Source organism: Prinia subflava, chromosome 31 (genome assembly GCF_021018805.1).
Source record: "Prinia subflava isolate CZ2003 ecotype Zambia chromosome 31, Cam_Psub_1.2, whole genome shotgun sequence".
Classification (NCBI taxonomy): Eukaryota; Metazoa; Chordata; class Aves; order Passeriformes; family Cisticolidae; genus Prinia; species Prinia subflava.
In genome coordinates this window covers 1,771,181-1,788,834 of record NC_086277.1, presented here as the reverse complement: position 1 = coordinate 1,788,834, position 17,654 = coordinate 1,771,181, and the positions used below count along the sequence as shown (strand labels likewise).

At 66.8% G+C, this 17,654-nt stretch overlaps 4 protein-coding genes and 1 long non-coding RNA gene across 10 annotated transcripts; 1 reads left to right on the top strand and 4 right to left on the bottom strand.

Annotated features, from left to right (window-relative positions):
• Positions 1-396: 396 nt before the first annotated feature.
• On the bottom strand, positions 397-4,718 carry DUSP23 (dual specificity phosphatase 23). 5 transcript variants are annotated; one of them, XM_063420531.1, is made up of 3 exons: positions 4,630-4,718; positions 2,258-2,530; positions 397-796 (listed from the first exon to the last, which is right to left on the bottom strand). In XM_063420531.1, exons 2-3 carry the CDS (start codon positions 2,525-2,527, stop codon positions 611-613), a joined length of 456 nt encoding a protein of 151 aa, XP_063276601.1. In that variant the 5' UTR covers positions 2,528-2,530; positions 4,630-4,718; the 3' UTR covers positions 397-610. The 5 variants fall into 5 exon arrangements, with proteins under 5 accessions (XP_063276601.1, XP_063276603.1, XP_063276602.1 ...); XM_063420533.1 differs by lacking the exon at positions 4,630-4,718 and adding an exon at positions 4,261-4,290; XM_063420532.1 differs by lacking the exon at positions 4,630-4,718 and adding an exon at positions 3,266-3,391.
• A 1,217-nt stretch (positions 4,719-5,935) lies between these two features.
• On the bottom strand, positions 5,936-8,548 carry LOC134562854 (mucosal pentraxin-like). 2 transcript variants are annotated; one of them, XM_063420460.1, is made up of 4 exons: positions 7,960-8,548; positions 7,394-7,484; positions 7,125-7,294; positions 5,936-6,999 (listed from the first exon to the last, which is right to left on the bottom strand). In XM_063420460.1, exons 1-4 carry the CDS (start codon positions 8,546-8,548, stop codon positions 6,404-6,406), a joined length of 1,446 nt encoding a protein of 481 aa, XP_063276530.1. In that variant the 3' UTR covers positions 5,936-6,403. The 2 variants fall into 2 exon arrangements, with proteins under 2 accessions (XP_063276530.1, XP_063276531.1); XM_063420461.1 differs by lacking the exon at positions 7,960-8,548 and having other exon boundaries at positions 5,938-6,999; positions 7,394-7,830.
• On the top strand, positions 6,874-7,340 carry LOC134562911 (uncharacterized). The gene is made up of 3 exons (XR_010083283.1): positions 6,874-7,008; positions 7,138-7,197; positions 7,282-7,340. It is a non-coding gene; the product is annotated as an uncharacterized LOC134562911 (long non-coding RNA).
• Positions 8,549-8,695: 147 nt separating the features above from the next.
• Positions 8,696-10,477, bottom strand: APCS (amyloid P component, serum). Its single transcript, XM_063420511.1, has 2 exons — positions 9,543-10,477; positions 8,696-9,327 (listed from the first exon to the last, which is right to left on the bottom strand). Exons 1-2 carry the CDS (start codon positions 9,604-9,606, stop codon positions 8,708-8,710), a joined length of 684 nt encoding a protein of 227 aa, XP_063276581.1. The 5' UTR covers positions 9,607-10,477; the 3' UTR covers positions 8,696-8,707.
• A 510-nt stretch (positions 10,478-10,987) lies between these two features.
• On the bottom strand, positions 10,988-14,085 carry LOC134562871 (atypical chemokine receptor 1-like). The gene is made up of 2 exons (XM_063420496.1): positions 13,657-14,085; positions 10,988-12,734 (listed from the first exon to the last, which is right to left on the bottom strand). Exons 1-2 carry the CDS (start codon positions 13,675-13,677, stop codon positions 11,694-11,696), a joined length of 1,062 nt encoding a protein of 353 aa, XP_063276566.1. The 5' UTR covers positions 13,678-14,085; the 3' UTR covers positions 10,988-11,693.
• Between the last annotated feature and the right edge of the window lie 3,569 nt (positions 14,086-17,654).

Below are 17,654 nucleotides of genomic sequence, written 5' to 3'. Positions count from 1 at the left end.
CAGGACCCTGAATGACCCCAAAATCAGGGCCCTGAGGGAGCTCAAAGCCGGGATCCAGAACCAGAACCCTGAGGAACCCCAAACCCAGGACGCCAGAGCCGGGACCCCCAAAACCCCAGAGCCAGGACCCCAAAACCCCAGAACCAGGACCCTGAATGACCCCAAAATCAGGGCCCTGAGGGAGCTCAAAGCCAGAATCAGAAACCAGAACCCTGAGGAACCCCAAACCCAGGACCCCAGAGCTGGGACCCCAAGGGACCCCAGAGCCAGGACCCCAAGGGACCCCAGAGCCAGGACCCCAAACCCCAGGATGCAGCTGCCAACCAAGCCGGGTCTGGGGGTGCCCAGCAGAGCATCCCCCCAGCGTGAACCCCAAAACCAGACCTGGAGAGAAGCCACAGGCCAGTCCTTTAATGCAGGAAGGAACAGATGGTGCTGGGAACACCCAGCACTTCGGGGTGCCCAATTCCATTCATCCCATCCCTGTGCTCAGGTGCCCAGGGCTGCGGAGTGGCAGATGCCACCGGTGAGCGAGGCCTGGGGACATTTGGAAGCCACAGCTGGGGGAAGAGACCCCCATGGTGACAGGGGACCCCCGGGAGGGTGGCACCTACTGCAGGCACTGGCAGAAGTGCATCACAGCCTGCTCCTGCTCCGCCGTCTCGATGGAGCCCGGCCGGAGCCGCCGGATCTCGCGGATGGCGTCGCCGCCGGCCAGGTGCCGCTCCTTGCACAGGTAACAGGCCAGCAGGGTGCCCGTCCGGCCGTGGCCCAGCATGCAGTGAACTGCCACGGCCTGGACAGGGGGACACAGCGGGTGGGTGTCACTGCCAGACCCCCCCTGTGCTCCCCGTGTTACTCCCTGGGTGACAGGTGATGCCCGCTTTGGCACTGGTGTCACCTTCCCTCACCCCTCTCCTCATCCTCCCGGATGTGTCAACCCCCAGGGTGCGGCCCCCGGAGATGTCACAGCCACCAGGTGTCACCCAACCCTACCACAGGTGTGTGTTCTCCTCCAGGTGTCACCCTGCCAAGGTGTCGTTCCTCAAGTCATGTCCCTCCCCCACTAAGGTGCCATTTGCCCAAAATGTCATCTCCCCCCAGGCGTCACCCCCAAGGTGTCCCCCAGCAAGGCGTCATCTTGCCAAGATGTCACCCCTCCAAAGTGCCCCCCACCACCAAGGTGCCATCCCCCCAAATGTCCCTCCTCAAGGTGTCCCTCCCCCTGTGAGGTGTCACCCCCCTGAGGTGACTTGGAGGTCACCCCCCTCAAAGTGTGACCCTGCTGAGGTCTCACCCCACCACGATGTCACACCCTCGAGGTGTCCCCCACCCTGACATGGCGCCCCCTCAGGGTGTCTCCCCCCAGGTGTCCCTTAGGTGTTCCCCCAGATATCTTCCCTAGTGTTACCCCTCCCCTAGGGTCACTCCTGGTATCTTCCCCCAGGTATCCCCCCAGATTCCCCTCCCCAGGGTCACCACCCCAGTTCTCCCCTCCCCAGTCTCCCCCAGGTGCCCCCGCAGGGTCTCCCCACAGTTGTCCCCCAGGTATCACCCCTCAAATGTCCCCCAGGTGTCCCCAGGTATCACCCCCCAGATGTCCCCCAGGTGTCCCCCAGTTGTCCCCTCCCCAGTCTCCCCCAGTTGCCTTCCCTAGGTGCCCCCGCAGGGTCTCCCCACAGTTGTCCCCCAGGTATCACCCCTCAAATGTCCCCCAGGTACCCCCAGGTATCACCCCCCAGATGTCCCCCAGGTGTCCCCTCCCCAGTGTCCCCCAGTTGCCTTCCCCAGGTGCCCCCGCAGTGTCTCCCCACTGTTGTCCACGAGGTATCACCCCCCCAAATGTCCCTCAGGTGTCCCCCAGGTACCCCCAGGTATCACCCCCCAGGTGTCCCCCAGGTGTCCCCCAGTTGTCGTCTCCCCAGTCTCCCCCAGTTGCATCCCCCAGTTGCATTCCCCAGTTGCCCCCGCAATGTCTCCCCACTGTTGTCCCCCAGGTATCAACCCCCAGATATCCCCCAGTCACCCCCCAGGTATCACCCCCCAAATGTCCCCCAGCTGTCCCCCAGGTAACCCCAGGTATCACCCCCCAGGTGTCCCCCAGGTGTCCCCCAGTTGTCCCCTCCCCAGTCTCCCCCAGTTGCCTTCCCCAGTTGCCCCCGCAGTGTCTCCCCACTGTTGTCCCCCAGTCACCCCCCAGGTATCACCCCCCAGATGTCCCCGCGCTGTCCCCTCCCCCGTGTCCCCGTGTCCCCACCTCCCCGCGGCCATTGGCCTCCTCCACGATCTGCAGGAAGCTCTGGATCTGCTCGGGGCTCGGCGGGGTGAAGTCGGCCACGCGGAGCCGGTGCAGCCGGATCTGGGGACAGCAGCCGTGGTGCGGCGGGGCGCGCTCGGTCAGCGACACCAGGTGCCGCACGCCGCGCTCCCGCAGGTAGCGGTAGTGCCCCGGCTCCCGCGGCATCGCCAGCCCCGCCAGCCGGCCCTCCACCACCCACGAGAAGTTGGGCGGCTCCGATGCCCCCATCGCCTGTGGGGACAGGGGACACTGCTGCTCTGGGGACATCGCGCGGGCCAGAGCCTTGGGACACAACTGCCGGGACCCCCGGGGCAGATTCCCTCAAATCCCCCAGGTCAGGACCCACAGGAACCACAGGGAAATGGTCTGGAACCCCCATTTCAGACCCCCAGGGCAGATCCCCTGGGATCCCCCAGGTCAGGACCCACAGGAGCCCCAGGTCAGGATGTCTGGAATCCCCATTTCGGACCCCCAAGGCAGATCCCCTTGGACCCACAGGAGCCCCAGGGAAATGGTTTGGAATCCCCATTCCGGACCCCCAGGGCAGATACCATGGGATCCCCCAGGTCAGGACCCACAGGAGCCTCAGGTCAGGACGTCTGGAACCCCCCTATCAGACCCCCAGGGCAGATCCCCTCAAATCCCACAGGTCAGGACCCACAGGAGCCCCAGGGAAATGGTTTGGAATCCCCATTTCAGACCCCCAGGGCAGATACCATGGGATCCCCCAGGTCAGGACCCACAGGAGCCCCAGGTCAGGATGTCTGAAACCCCCATTTCGGACCCCCAGGGAAGATCCCCTGGGATCCTCTAGCCAGCCCCCCCCAGGTCAGAACCCTTGGGGCCCCCATTTCAGATCCCCAGGACCCCCCAGGTCAGGCCCCTGTGCCTCCCAGTACCACCCCCCAGAGAACACAGCCACGTCAGGACCCCCAAGACCCCCTGGCCATGACCCCTGGGACTCACAGTTCAGATTCCCTGGGACCCCCTGGCCAGGACCCCCAAATCAGAGCCCCCATGTCAGGACCTCCAGGACCCCCAATACCACTCCCAGGAGAATGTGGTCAGGCCCCCAAATCAGATCCCCAGTGACCCCCAATTCAGGTCCCCCAGGAACCCCTGGCCAGGACCCCCAGGACACCCAACACCTCCTCCCCAGAAAGCCTCCAGCATCTCCAGGACCCTCAGTACAACCCCCCTCCCCCCAAGAGCATGGCCAAGCCCTCTGGGACCCCCAGTTCAGTCCCCTGGGACCTCCTGACCAGGCCCCCGTGACCCACAAGGTCAGACTTCCTGGGGGACCCTCCTCTCAGGACCCCAGACCCTGTCACCACCTCCCCAGGACCCCCGGCCAGGATCCCTGAGACCCCCATTAACGCTCCCCAACACCAACCCTGGAGAACATGGCCAAGCCTCCCTTCAGGCCCCTGGGACCCCCAGCTCGGACCCCCAAAGTCAGCCCAGACCCCGGTGAGCCCATTGCAGGGACCCCCAGCGCAGGCCCCCAGACCCCCCAACACCGCCCCCCTGGAGAACCCAGCACACCTCCAGGAGCCCCAGTGCCACCCCCAAAACCCCTGGCCAGCACCCTTGGGACCCCTAAATAAAGCCCCCAGAGCCCCAGCTCAGACCCTGCCCATCAGGACCCCCGGCCCCCCAAAACCAACCCCCTGCAGAACCTGCCCAGACCCCCAGGACCCCCCAGTCAAGACCCCAGACTCCCCAGTTCAGACCCCCCATGCCAGGACCCCCGGGACCCCCAAAACCACACCCTGGAGATGGTGGCCAGGGTAGCCCGAGCTGCCCTGCACCCCCTGGCCAGGCCTCCTGGGACTCCCAAATGAAGCCCCCAGACCCCAAACGCAGATCCCCCAATTGAGACCCCTCATGTCAGGACCCCCAGCCCTCCCCCAGGAGAGTGTAACCGGGACCCCCAGATCAGACCCCCGCACCTCATCAGCCCCCGGGACCCCCGATCAGCCCCCGGGACCCCCGATCAGCCCCCGGGACCCCCGTTCACCCCCCCGGGACCCCCGTTCAGCCCCCGGGACCCCCGATTAGCCCCCCGGGACCCCCGTTCACCCCCCCGGGACCCCCGATCAGCCCCCGGGACCCCCCGGGACCCCCGATCAGCCCCCGGGACCCCCGTTCACCTCCCCCGGGACCCCCGTTCACCCCCGGGACCCCCGTTCACCCCCCCGGGACCCCCGTTCAGCCCCCGGGCCCGTGTGGCCGCCCAGCTCCGGCCCCTCCGCCTCCCCACGGGCTCCGGGCCCGACCCCGCTGGGCCCCGGCCCCGCTCCGCTCCCTCCGCCCCGGCCCCGCCGTACCGGGGAGGCCGCACGGGGCGGAGCCGGGGCCGGGGCTGGGGAGGAGCTGGGGAGGAGCTGGGGAGGAGCTGGGGAGGATCTGGGGAGGATCTGGGCCAGGCCTGGGCCAGGCCGGGGCGGAGCGGGGCCGGGGTTGGGGAGGAGCGGGGCTGGAGCTGGGGCGGAGCGGGGGAGGAGCGGGGCCGGGAGAGGCCGCAGCGAGCGATGGAGGCGGCGCGGGCGGGCCCGGGGGTGACACAGGGGACAATGGGGACGGAGGGGTGGTCGAGGTCGGGTGGGTGTCGAGGAGCGCGGAGGGACAAGGAGGGGACGGGCCGGGACACGGGGCTGTGGGACACGGGCTGAACCCTCCGGGACAGCGAGCTGGAGCCCCGGGACGGGGCTGTGCAGGACTGGGGGCTGAACCCTCCGGGGCAGGGGCTGAACCCTCCGGGACAGGGGCTGAGCCCTCCGGGGCAGGGGCTGAACCCTCCGGGACAGGGGCTGAACCCTCCGGGACACGGGATGAACCCTCCGGGACACGGGATGAACCCTCCGGGGCAGGGGCTGAACCCTCCGGGACAGGGGCTGAACCCTCCGGGGCAGGGGCTGAACCCTCCGGGGCTGCGGGGCTGAACCCTCCGGGGCTGCGGGGCTGAACCCTCTGGGACACGGGATGAACCCCCCGGGGCAGGGGCTGAACCCTCCGGGGCAGGGGCTGAACCCTCCGGGACAGGGGCTGAATCCTCCGGGACAGGGGCTGAACCCTCCGGGGCTGCGGGGCTGAACCCTCTGGGACAGGGGCTGAACCCTCCGGGACAGGGGCTGAGCCCTCCGGGACAGGAGCTGAACCCTCCGGGGCAGGGGCTGAACCCTCCGGGACAGGGGCTGAGCCCTCCGGGGCAGGGGCTGAGCTCCCCGGGACAGGGGCTGAGCCCCCCGGGGCTCTGGGATTGAGGCCCCCCGGACACGGGATTGCCACCCCGGGGCTCTGGGAGTGACCCCCGCAGGCTCCAGGACATGGGGCTGAACCCCTCAGGACTCCAGGACGGCATCGGCGGGACACAAGGCTGGACCCTGCGGGTATGTGAGACACCCGGGGCTGAATCCCCGGGATGCAGAGCTGCGCCCCCAGGGGCTCCAGGGCTTCACCCCCAGAGCTGTGGGGCTGAATCCCCCAGGACATGGGACTGTGCCCCCCACCAGGGCATGGGGCTCCAGGACTGAACCCCCAGGGACTCACAGGACTGAACCCTCAGGGACACACAGGGCTGAAGGCCCAGGGACACACAGAACTGAACCCCCAGGGACACACAGGACTGAACCCCCAGGGACACACAGGACTGAGCCCCCAGGGACACACAGGGCTGATCCCCCAAAGGCTCCAGGATTGCACCCTCAGGGCTCTGGGACACGGCACTGAACCTCCCCAAGCTTGGGGACACCGGGCTGTCCCAGGGCTGCCCCCCAACAGTCCTGGCCCCCCGGGTTCTGCCCCACCATGCCTGGGGGCTGCCAGGGGTGCACATAACCCCAGGACTGCCCTGTCCCCAGCTCAGCCCTGTGTCCCCAAACCAGAGCAAGGCTCTGGGCTGGGAGCCTTTGTCCCCCTTCCCACTCACCCTAGGGAGTTTCTGAGCCTGGATCCATCACCTGCAGTGCCTCGGTGGGCCTCAACCCACGCCCCCCAAAGACCACCAGCACCCTAAACACCCATTTCTCCATTTATGTGACGTTGGGTGGCTTTGGGGGAGGGGGTTACACAGCAGGGATGGGGGACACCCCCCAAACAGCCTCAGGGCTTCAGGTACACCTCGCCCACGACCTTGTAGGGGAAATTCCTCCAGCCGAAGACGGGGGTTTGCGTGGGGTCGTCGTACATGGCCGACCTCACCTCCCCGGTGGAGATCCCCGTGTCCCACATGTACACGGAGGAAATCTCCCCCACAAAGGACTGCTGGGCATCGAAGCCACCCCCGAAGGTGTCCTGGTCCTGTCCCAGCAGGATGGACGCCGGCACTCCCACCGTGTACCCCTTCTGCAGCCCCTTCCTCGGCCAGGGCTTCCCGTTGAACCAGAAGCCCACGATGCCGGTGGAGGACTCCCAGCTGACGCAGACGTGCTCGCTCTCCGCGATGTTTGTGGGCACTTGGAAGAACAAGAACTTGTCCCCCACGGCGAGCTCGTACTGGCCGGGTTTGGGCTTGAAGAGCAGGATCTCGTTGCTCTGCTTTTGGGTGGCGTAGGAGAAGAGGCTGTAGGGCCGCGTGAGGTCGGTGAAGGACCTCAGGCACACGGTGAAGTTGTTCAGGGGCTGCTCCAGCCTCGCCGTCACCTGCACGTGGGCGGTTTTGGACTCCTGGGGGAACACGAACACCGACCTGCCCAGGTCTGGGGGAGGTGAGACACAGGTGACCTCCAGCATCAGCCCCCGGGGCAGTGCCACCACCACCGGCTGTGGCACAGGGTGGTAAGGACAGTGGAGTCCCCAGCTGTCCCCTCAGTGCCACCCCTACCGTTTATCCACAGGGTGTAGGTGGCCACAGCCCTGCCCTGGAGGCTGGTGGCCGTGCAGGTGTAGGTGCCCAGGTGGGTGTCGTTGAAGGAGGGGAAGAGCAGGACGCTGTCAGGGCCTTTCTGCAGAGGAACTGGGCTCTCTTTCTTCTCCCACAGGAACTCCTGGGGCCTGCACCGGGCTGGGGTCACTCGAGCAGGGGCACACGTGGGGCCCGTGGTGCTCCCTGCCCACCCCCGGGGCCGTGGGAGGGAGGGTGGGGGGTCTTACCCGGGGTCTCCGGTGACTTCGCAGGTCAGCATCAGCGGGTGGTACCTGGTGGGTGCCGATGGCTTCGCCCAGATCTGGGCCTTCTTTGTCTCTGCAGCACCCAGAGCTCAGCCTGGGCTGGGGGTCTCCCTGCCCTGCTGTTCCTGCCTGTGGGACCCTCGTGTCCCTGCCACCCCCCCGGCTGCTGTCCCCCCATTCCGGTCCTCAGGGTGTCCCTTTGGGCTCTTGCCGTGCTGCCATCATGTCCCCTCCTCCCACCCTTGCTGAGACCCCTGTGCCCTGCACAGCCCCCCCTTGATGAGTCCTGTGAGCTCCTTTTGTGGCACAGAAACCGGGGGTCCCCCTGCACACCCTCGTGGGCCCCCGTTCCCCCTTGCAGAGCTTGGGGTGCCCCAAGGTTACTGTGGGCTCCCCCATGGCCCCCTTTGCCCCCACCCTGCACCCTCTCGGAGCACTCAGGGTGCCCCAGTGCCCCCATAAACCCACCAGCGTCTCCCCGTGCCCCCCTCTGCACCCCCCTTTCCCCTTGTCCCCAGAGGGGGGTCCCAGTGTCCCCCCACTGCTACCTTGGGCCGCGGGGCTGAAGAGAGCAGTGAGGATGAGGAGGCAGAGCCACAGCCGTGCCATGGCACCGTGGAACCCGGCCACTGTCACCGCTGTGGGAAGGGGGATCGGAGCAACCCGGAGCTGCTCAGAGGACACCCAAGGGTGACAGTGGCTTTGGTGGTGACAGCGACCTTTGTCCCCAAGCCGCGGGGCTGTTGGGCAATCAGCCCGGGGATGGTGCCTGAGCACGGGGCCGGCTTTGGGGACAGTTCCCCTGTCCCCAGGGGAGGGCCCTTCCCATCCCTGACACTGTGTGGGGCTGGAGCTCTGGATCCGTGTCCTGCCCATGCAGGGACGGCCGTGGGCAGCTCGGGGGGCGTGGGAAGGGGAGTGGGCGCCCCGTGGGAAGGGGAATGGGTGCCCTGTGGGAAGGGGAGTGGGTGCCCGTGGGAAGGGGAGTGGGTGCCCCGTGGGAAGGGGAGTGGGTGCTCCGTGGGAAGGGGAATGGGTGCCCCGTGGGAAGGGGAATGGGTGCCCCGTGGGAAGGGGAGTGGGTGCCCCGTGGGAAGGGGAGTGGGTGCCCCGTGGGAAGGGGAATGGGTGCCCCATGGGTGCTGGTGGCACTCAGAGGGACCCTGTCACAAGCTGGAGAACCTTCCTCGTGGTGGGTGGTAGAGGTGCTGGGTGCTGGGGAGATGGGTGTGAGTGACGGGGGTGAGGAGGGGACAGGGGGGACTAAGGCCACCCCCGCCCCGGACCCCGCTGCCCTCAGCTCCCCAGCACCTCCCGGAGCCGGGGTTTCACCACCACGTCTCCCTTCACCTCGTAGCTGAGGCTCTTCCAGGCCAGCAGCGCGGGCGGCAGGCGCAGGGACAGGAAGGCCGCGCGCATCTTGTCCGGTGACAGTGCCACGTCCCACAGGTGGACATCGGTCAGCTCCCCCGAGAAGGAGTTGTAGGGGTCAAAACCGCCACCGAAGCTGTCCTGGTCCTGCCCCAGCAGGATGGCGGCCGTGGCCCCCACCGCGTGTCCCCTCTGCAGCCCCTTCCTCGGCCAGGGTTTCCCGTTGAGCCAGAACTCGGCGATGCCGGTGGCGGATTCCCAGCTGGCGCACACGTGCTCCCAGTCCCCGCGGCCCTCGGGGACGCGGAAGGTGACGAATTTGCCGCCCACGTAGAAGCGATACTCCTCAGGTCTGGGCTTGAAGAGCAGGATCTCGTTGTCCTGGGCTTTGGTGGCGTAGGAGAAGAGGCTGTGGGGCCGGCTGAGGTCGGTGTAGGAGCGCAGGCACACGGTGAAGTTGTGCAGGGGCTGCTCCAGCCGCGCCCGCAGCACCACGTAGGCGTCGCTGGGATCCTTCCGGAACACGAACACCTTTCTGTACAGGTCTGGGGACAGCAGAGGGGACGTGGAGGGAGATTGGGTTGTCCCACAGCCCTCTCTGACTGTCCCCAAGCCTTCTGCTGTCCCCTCGGGGTGACTCCCGGCTCCAGCATCCTCCAGCCCCGCTGACCGAGAGTGATGCAGGAGCTGCTGCCACCTCCCCCCTGGGCCCGCCCTGCTCCGTGCTGGTTCCTGTCCCCCACCCCGCTGTCCCCCTTACCTTCCTGGGCCAGGATCCCCACGAGCCCGGCCAGGAGGGGCAGCCAGAGCTGCGGGTGGCCCATGGTCGGTGCTGGAGGCGGGCGGGAGCAGCGCTGCTGCCGGGTTTATGTGCCCGAGGGTGGGAGGGGACTGCCGGGGGGATGTGTCCCCCCGATCCCATCCCCAGCAGCCTGGCGTGCCCGGGAGGGGCGATTTCATGCCCAGGGTGGTGATTTCATGCCCAGGGTGGTGATTTCATGCCCAGGGTGGTGATTTCATGCCCAGGGTGGGTGATTTCATGGCATCACGAGGCTGTGCCACAAGACCTGGGGTCACCCGCCTGCACGGGGCTCCCCTTGGAGCTGGGCCCTGGGCGTGTCCCCCCCACCCCGAGGTGACAGGGACACCCCAGCCATGGGTGATGTCCACCCGGACACTCCTTCCCCGCTGTCCCTCCTCTGTGCAAACCCCCGTGGGAGAAACCTGGTCTGATTTGGGGTCACCTGAGGGGTGCAGGGAAAGGTGGCCCTGTCCCCCTGCCCTGACCCACATCCCAGGCTCTGCCCTCCCTGTGTGGAGGGGACAGAGATGACCCATGGACACCAGGTGACCGAATGTCCTGGGCTGGCCGTGGCCTGGGGGTCCAAGGGGACAGGCAGGTGGGCAAGGGGAAGGTTTTACCTGCCCCAAATGATGCTGAGGGGCTGGAATGGGCTGGGGGTGTGGAGTCCCTGCAGGGGTTGATGGATCCCCGGTTCTGGGGGCGGTTTGGGCTCATTCCCCACCCTCAGTCCCGCAGTTTGGGGGGGATGAGCCCCCAGGTCCTGCATGGCCCGGGCAGAGCAGCCCCGCTGTCCCCCCAGTGCCGTGCCCGTGTCACACAGCCCATGTCACACAGCCCATGTCACACAGCCCTTGTCACACAGCCCGTGTCACACCCCGTGTCACACAGCCCGTGTCACACTCCCTGTGCCACAGCCTGTGTCACACACCCCGTGCCACAGCCTGTGTCACAGCCCGTGTCACACACCCCGTGTCACACACCCCGTGTCACACACCCCGTGTCACACACCCCGTGCCACAGCCCGTGTCACACAGCCCGTGTCACACCCTGTGTCACACACCCCGTGTCACAGCCCATGTCACACCCCCCGTGTCGCACACCCCGTGCCACACCCCGTGTCACAGCCCGTGTCACACACCCCATGTCACACACCCCGTGTCACACACCCTGTGTCACAGCCCGTGTCACAGCCCATGTCACACACCCCGTGTCACCCCCCGTGTCACACCCCGTGTCACACCCCGTGTCACACCCCGTGTCACACCCCGTGACCGCACACGCCCATCCCTCGTGGGCTCTGGCCCCACTCCCCCCGGCAGCTGCGCAGCTTCCACAGGAACTTTTCCTGCCAATTTGGAAGCACGAGGAGCACACGCCCCCATTTCCCGTCCCCCCATCACCGCCCAGTCCCATCCAGTTCATTAACTGGGCTGGACGAGTGCCTCTGGCCGTTGTGTTTATTGTGTGTTATTCCCACTGGATGCTCTTGGCTTGTCAGGAGAGATGGAAAAAATCCCATCACTTCCGAAATCCCCCCCTGGACTGGGGCTGGGCTGGGGCTGAGCCTCGGGGATCCCCTGGGAGCCTGGGGTGACCCCACCCGGCAGCCTGGGGTGACCCGGGGAACCTGGGGTGACCCCCCCGGGCTTTCTGCGTTGGGCAGTCGGGGAGGGTCTGGCCCCAGAGATGGGGCTGAGACCCCAAGGGAGGGGACAGAGGGTGGAGGACTCTGAGCTGAGCTTAGAATGGGGGTCCTGAGGGGGTGCTGGGTGTGGGGCAGAGGCCCACAGGGTTGGGGGGCACTGTGGGGCCAGGGGCCAGTGCCCAGGGGCAGGGGCCGGTGCTGGGCAGCCAAGGGTCAGTGCCAGGAGACCAAGGCTTGTTCCAGGTGGCCAGGGGTCAGTGCTGGGTAGCCCAGCCTGGTGTGGGACAGGCCAGGGGTCGGTGGTGACGGCACAGGGACTGGTGCAGGGAGTGCCAGAGTCTGGTGCTGGGAGGCCAAGGGTGGCCAAATTGGCAGCCAGGGGTTGCCCAGTGGCCGGGGTCCAGTTTCAGGGAGCCAAGTCTGGTGCCGGGGGTCCAAGTCCGGCACCAGGGGGCCAGGGCTCAGTGCCAGGGCTCCGAGCCTGGTGCAGTGGATCCCTTGGGTGCCAAGCCCTGTGCCGCGGGTCCCTTGGGTGCCAAGCCCTGTGCCGCAGGTCCCTTGGGCTCCGAGCCACAGCCCCCAGGGCTCGGCTCTCCCCGGCAGCGCCAGGCCAGCAGCAGCGCCAGGGGCCCGAGGCCGCAGTGCAGCACCCCCAGCCCCTGGCACAGCCCCAGCGCCAGGTCAAAGTGCTCGAAGGAGCCGCAGGTGGGCTGCACCAGCCCGGCCTGCAGCAGGAACTCCCCGGCCAGCCCCGCTCCGTAGGGCGCCCAGAGCCCCGGCAAGAGCCAGAGGAGGCCGGCTCCGGCCGCCCAGCTCGCCCTGAGGCGCGGCACGGCCATCGCGGCCAGCAGCAGCCCCGCGGGCAGCAGCAGCAGCAGGCAGAGGCACAGGCTCAGGTGCAGCAGGTAGGCCGGGGCCAGGATGGCCACGCTGCGCTGGACGCAGCCGGTGCCCGCCACGCCGCTGACCAGAGCAGCCGGCGTGGCCAGGAGCAGCGCCGCTGCCCACAGCCCCGCGGCCAGGCGGCGGCTCCGGGGGTCCCAGCGGGCCCAGGCGGTGCCACACGAGCCGCTGGCCACCAGCAGCACCTGGGCAAAGAGGCTCCAGTGCCACAGGAGGTGCGCCAGGCGACACGGCCACGCGCCCAGGTGCCAGCCCCGTGCCACGCCCGCCGCCAGCGCCGGCAGCGGTGCCGCGAACAGCGCCGTGCCCAGCGCCAGCTGCGCCACCAGAGCGCGGCTCCGCGGCCACCGCCACGCCTGGGGACGCTTGGTCAGGGCCACCAGCAGGGCGCCGGTGGCCAGCGCGGCCAGGGCGCAGGTGGTGGCCAGGAAAGGAGGGGCCACGCGCTGGAAGAGGGGGCAGAAGTGGTTGTGGCAGGGCGCGGCGTCGTAGTCCAGGATGGTGTCGTTGGTGTCAGTGGTGTCCTCGTAGGAGGAGGAGAGGTTGCCCATGATTTCCTCCAGGTCCAGGGGGTCCTGCGTCTCCAGGATGCTGGGGGTCTGCGGGTGAGGGGGGTGGGCGTCAGGAAGGTGCCACAGCCCACAGCAGCGCCCTGGTCCCGGCCGTGGGGCTGCCCCCCGGGGGTGCGGGGATCCAGGGCGGGTTATCAGGGAGGGACACGCTGCGGGCACGGAGGGCTGGTGACAGCCAGGGGTGCGGGACGGGGAGGGACACGGAGCCCTGTGGGAGGATGCACGCCCCAGAGGGTGGACATTGACCCCAGAGGGTGGGTGCAGAGCCTGGACAGTGGGTGCAGAAGAGGGTGGGCACACACCCTGCCCAGTGGACCCCCATGATCCTGCGCAGAGCTGGGGACCCTCATGGCTCTGCTCAGTGCTGGGGACTCCTGTGACCCCCACTCAGCACCAGGGACCCCCATGATCGGGGGGAGAACTGGGGACCCTCACGGCTTTGCTCAGTGCTGGGGTCTCCTGTGACCCCCACTCAGCACCAGGGACCCCCAAACCCCACTCAGCACTGGGGACCCCCATGATCTGGGGGAGAACTGGGGCTCTGCTCAGTGCTGGGGATTCCTGTGACCCCCACTCAGCACCAGGCACCCCCAAACCCCACTCAGCACCGGGGATTGCCAGGGTCCTGCTCAGCACCAGGGACCCCCAAACCCCACTCAGCACTGGGGACCCCCATGATCTGGGGGAGAACTGGGGCTCTGCTCAGTGCTGGGGACTCCTGTGACCCCCACTCAGCACCAGGGACCCCCAAACCCCACTCAGCACTGGGGATTGCCAGGGTCCTGCTCAGCACCAGGGACCCCTGTGATCCCCCTCAGCACTGGGGACCCTCACATTCCTCCTCACACCGAGGACCCCGCTCAGCCCAGGGCCCCCCGTGCCCCCCGCCCTCCCCTCCGTGGGGCTGTGACACCCCTGGGCAGGGACAGGGATTGGGGGGGTCACTCACCGTGGGGACACAGTTGCCCATGACGATTTTCCCACGATGGCAGCGGCTCCTCTGAGTGCGGGGGCTCCCCTGGGTGCTGGGGGTGGCACCCAAAACTCGGGGGGGGTCACTGGGACAGGCACCCCACACCAGCGCCCACGTGCCTGGGGGAGTCCGGGGGTGCCTCCTCTGCTCTCCCTCGCTCTGTTCGCGCCTCCCGCTCCGAAGGGAGCCGAGGGCTGCGGGCGGGAGATAAGAGCTGCCCCAGAGCTGCCCCAGAGCCGCCCGCCCGCCTGGCACCCGGCGGAAAACGAGGAATGCCGCTGCCGGGAAAGCCGCGGAGCCCGCCACGATTTCTCGAGCAGGAAACGATCAGTTCTTGGCAGGACAAGCGAAATTAATTAGGAATTGTCTTTGCAGGCGCTCCGGGGATGCTCCCGGGGGTGGCAGCGCGGGGATGCCGGTGGGGTGCGAGCCTGGCGCAGGGTCCAGGGTGGGTTTGGGGTGCAGGAGGGGGGTGGGCACTGAGGGGACCCCTCGGTGCCTTCCTGTGCCCCTGGAGCGTGGAATTCCCCGGCTTTGCCTCGGGAGGAAGGAGGGCCTGGAAGGAAGGGCTCCTGGGGGTCATCCTGTGGCGTTGGCCTAGCCTGGTGACAGCCTGGTGGCCTTGGTGGCCCTCAGGATTTACGGGAACATCCCTGGAGAGGAGCAGGGCTGGGGGGACTCCGGGGGTGGGAATTGGGGTCGCTGGTGGAAATTTGGGAGGGGCTGGGAGGACATTTGGGGGGTAAAAGGGCTGGGATGGGGTCTGGGAAGTGACAGCTTGGGAGGGGCTGCGGAGCAGATTTGGGGGTGAAAGGGCTGAGGAGGAATCTGGGAATTGGCAATCGGGGGAGGCTGAGGGGCAGATTTTGGGGGTGAAAGGCCTGGGGACCTCCAGGGATTGGGAATTGAGGTTGTTGCTGTTTGGGGAGGGGCTGAGGGTCAGGATTTGTGGGTGAGAGGCCTGGGGACCTCCAGGGATTGGGAATTGAGGTTGTTGCTGTTTGGGGAGGGGCTGAGGGTCAGGATTTGTGGGTGAGAGGCCTGGGAGTCTCCAGGGGTTGGGACTGGGGGTTTACTGCTCTTTGGGGGGAACTGGTAACTTGGGAGGGGCTGGGGGGCTCTGAGGGGCTGGGAGGGCATTTGGGAGTAAAAAGGCTGGGGGGAGTCTGGAATTGGCAATCTGGGGGGGCTGAGGGGCAGATTTGGGGGTGAAAGGCCTGGGGATCTCCAGGGGTTGGGTTTGGGATTACTGCTCTTTGTGGGGAGGTGCTGTGGGTCAGGATCTGGGTGGCTGTGGTGGGTCTGGGAGGTTTGGGGTCTCCATGGTTGGGTGAGGAAGGGCAGCTCCAGTTTGGGGGCTCAGGGGAGGTTTGAGGGGGGCTGAGCTCTGTCCCCTGACCCACACCCCACCCCCCCATCTCCCCCTGACCCCCCAGAGGCAGAGAGCCAGGCAGGTAACGTGTGTAATCCAGATATATTTATAGGATTATTTTCCGAGATTAGCACAGGATATTAGAAAGGTTATAAAGTCACATCGACGGTCGTTGGCTCCCTTTATGTACAGACAAAAAACACAGCACAACAACACAGCCCAGCCTCTGCCCCCCGGCCTCTCCAGAGCTCCCCAAAATATGGCTTTCGTGTCTATTGAGAGTTTAGTGCCAGCCGGGAGGCGGCCGCAGGGGGGTCCCGAATCCTCCCGGGATCCTCCTCGCCCAGTTCGGATCCTCCCGGCCCGACCCCGGGACTGGGTGGACGTGGGGCCACCATCGAGGACCCCTCCAGGACGGGGTGGTGGCCTGGGCTCTCCCAGACACGGTGACACCGATGCTGTCACCTCCTCCCTCGGTGTCACACCCCGGCCCTGCTCAGGTGTCGCACCCACATCGCCCTCAGGCCACCCAGCTGTGACACGGGGTGTGCGTCACCCCCAGGGACACCAGTGACCCCAAAAGGGCCTTTCCCTGCACACCCCACCCCGGACAGGGTCACCGGAGACTCGCTTCTCCGCCGTGGAGTGTCCCAGTCACGCAGAATCCTCCCTGTCACCCACGGCCTCTCCCTGCTCACACTGGTGTCACCTGGCGTTGCTGTCACCCCCAGGTGTGACACAAATCTCTAACCTCCACCAAACCCCTCACAGATGGATTCTCCGACCCCTCCCAGCGCCTGTCCCAGCCACGGGCGTGGCTCAGCCTCTCCCTGTGACCTCAGCAGGTCCCCAGGTGACACCAGGTGACACCAGGTGACACCGGGGCCATCCTCCACAGGTCCCTGCCTGCACCTGGGCTCCCCTGCCACACCCCGTGGCACCTCAAAACCACCAAAACCACCACGGCACCTCAAAACCTCCAAATCCAGGCTGTTCTCCCTGGCGCTGGCCCTTGGAGCAGCTCTGGAGCACTGGAACCAGTGAGAATTCCAAGAGGGAATTTGAATTTGAATCCCTCCCTGCCCCAAGAACCTCGTACCCCTCTCCCCTCCCAGCTCCCGGTGCTGGGCTCTGCCTGGGATCCCTCCAGCCCCCAGGGGATGGAATTGTCCTTGAGAACACGTCCGGGTGTTTTTATTTGCAGGAATGTCTCAGTCGTGGGGGCCTTGGGACAGCGTTGGCAGCTCCGGGATTATTTATCCCTCAGCCCAGGAGCTGCCCTGGGTGCTCCAGGCCCAGGTTCCCCCACTCCAAGAGGTGGGAAGGGAGGAAAAACACCCCAAAAACGGCTGTACCCAACAAAGGCTCCGAGTCCTGTCCCTCCCAGTGCTGCCACCGCTCCTGACACGCAGCTGGAGCCTGGTCACACCAATGTCCCCAACGTCACAGCCCTCACCTGTGTCTGCCACTGAGCTGGGCCCTCCTGTGCCTCACCTCAGCCCCACAGGTGACCCAGTGCCAGGTGCTGGCAGGTGACAATTCCAGCCCCGTGGAAGAGGTGGCAAAATTCTTCCTCCACCTCCCAGGTGAGGTTTCTCACACCCCCTCGAGGACTTTCAGTCCTTCCTGAAGGGCCCCCTCATCTTCCAGACCACCCCAACTCCACGGGGTGACCCCCCAGGTGAGGTCACCCCCTCCCAAAGGGCTCCCCCTCCTCCACACAACCCCAGCTCCAGGGGGTGCCGGGCCCAAGGGCAGCTCCTGCAGGCCCCTGGTGTCCAGAGCGGGATGTGGGGTTCCAGGGACCCTCACCCCGAGGCTGGGGGGGTCCTGACGGTGCTGGGGGGAGCAGCCCCCTCCCAGGGGTGCGTGGCTGGGGCGGGGGGAAAGCTGGGGCTGTGCTGGAGAGCTTGGGAAAGGAGTTTGGGTTTGGAAGTGATGGTGAAAGAGGCAGGAGGAAGGGCAAGGAGGAAGGATGAGCCCCCTCTCCTTCACCCTGCAAACCTCTGTGGGGACCCTCGAACTGCCCAGACCCCAAATTCCGGTTATTTTGGCCGCTGTTGGTTGGGGCTCTCGGAGCCAAGAGGAAAATCAGCCCTTTCCAAGTTCATCCCTGCCCTGGGAAGGGGCTGGGGAGGGAAGGGGGGCACAGAGACCCCGGCAGAGCCCCACCCCTGCTCCGGGGGTCCCAGGGAAGCAGCCCCAGCCCCAGGGGCGCTGCCTCCTGCACTGAACATCTCAATAGATGGTTCAAATTGGCATTTCCAATTGGAGAATTTAGGAAAAATAATTTAAAAAAACCAAAAAAAATCAGGGCCTTTTCCTCTGGATTTGCCCCCTCCCCACAAAATAAACCTCAGCCCTCCCCCCTCCCGCTGGGGTGGGACCGGGGAGCTGTGGGGGCTCCCGGTCTCTCCGGGGGTCCCACCCTGGACTTTCACCCCCTTTCACACACTGACTGCACGAGGACAGCTCTGCTCCCGCATGGACACTGCTCCACAAGAACCACCAAGGATAAAACCGGGCCAGGGTCTCGCTCTGCTCCCAGCTGGAGTCACCCCCGGCACTGGGGGGGGGACAATGGGGACACCCAGGGTCCCCA

Coding starts and splice junctions, on each gene's coding strand:
- DUSP23 (XM_063420529.1), bottom strand. CDS start 2,566: ATGTCCCCAGAGCAGCAGTGTCCCCTGTCCCCACAGGCGATGGGGGCA. Junction 797..2,257: donor AGGCCAATGGCCGCGGGGAG/GTGGGGACACGG, acceptor CCCCCTGTCCAG/GCCGTGGCAGTTCACTGCAT.
- LOC134562854 (XM_063420460.1), bottom strand. CDS start 8,548: ATGGGGCACCCATTCCCCTTCCCACGGGGCACCCACTCCCCTTCCCAC. Junction 7,485..7,959: donor CTTCAGCCCCGCGGCCCAAG/GTAGCAGTGGGG, acceptor TGGGTGCTGCAG/AGACAAAGAAGGCCCAGATC. Junction 7,295..7,393: donor GAAGTCACCGGAGACCCCGG/GTAAGACCCCCC, acceptor AGCCCGGTGCAG/GCCCCAGGAGTTCCTGTGGG.
- APCS (XM_063420511.1), bottom strand. CDS start 9,606: ATGGGCCACCCGCAGCTCTGGCTGCCCCTCCTGGCCGGGCTCGTGGGG. Junction 9,328..9,542: donor GGGGATCCTGGCCCAGGAAG/GTAAGGGGGACA, acceptor TGCTGTCCCCAG/ACCTGTACAGAAAGGTGTTC.
- LOC134562871 (XM_063420496.1), bottom strand. CDS start 13,677: ATGGGCAACTGTGTCCCCACG. Junction 12,735..13,656: donor TGGGCAACTGTGTCCCCACG/GTGAGTGACCCC, acceptor CCTCACCCGCAG/ACCCCCAGCATCCTGGAGAC.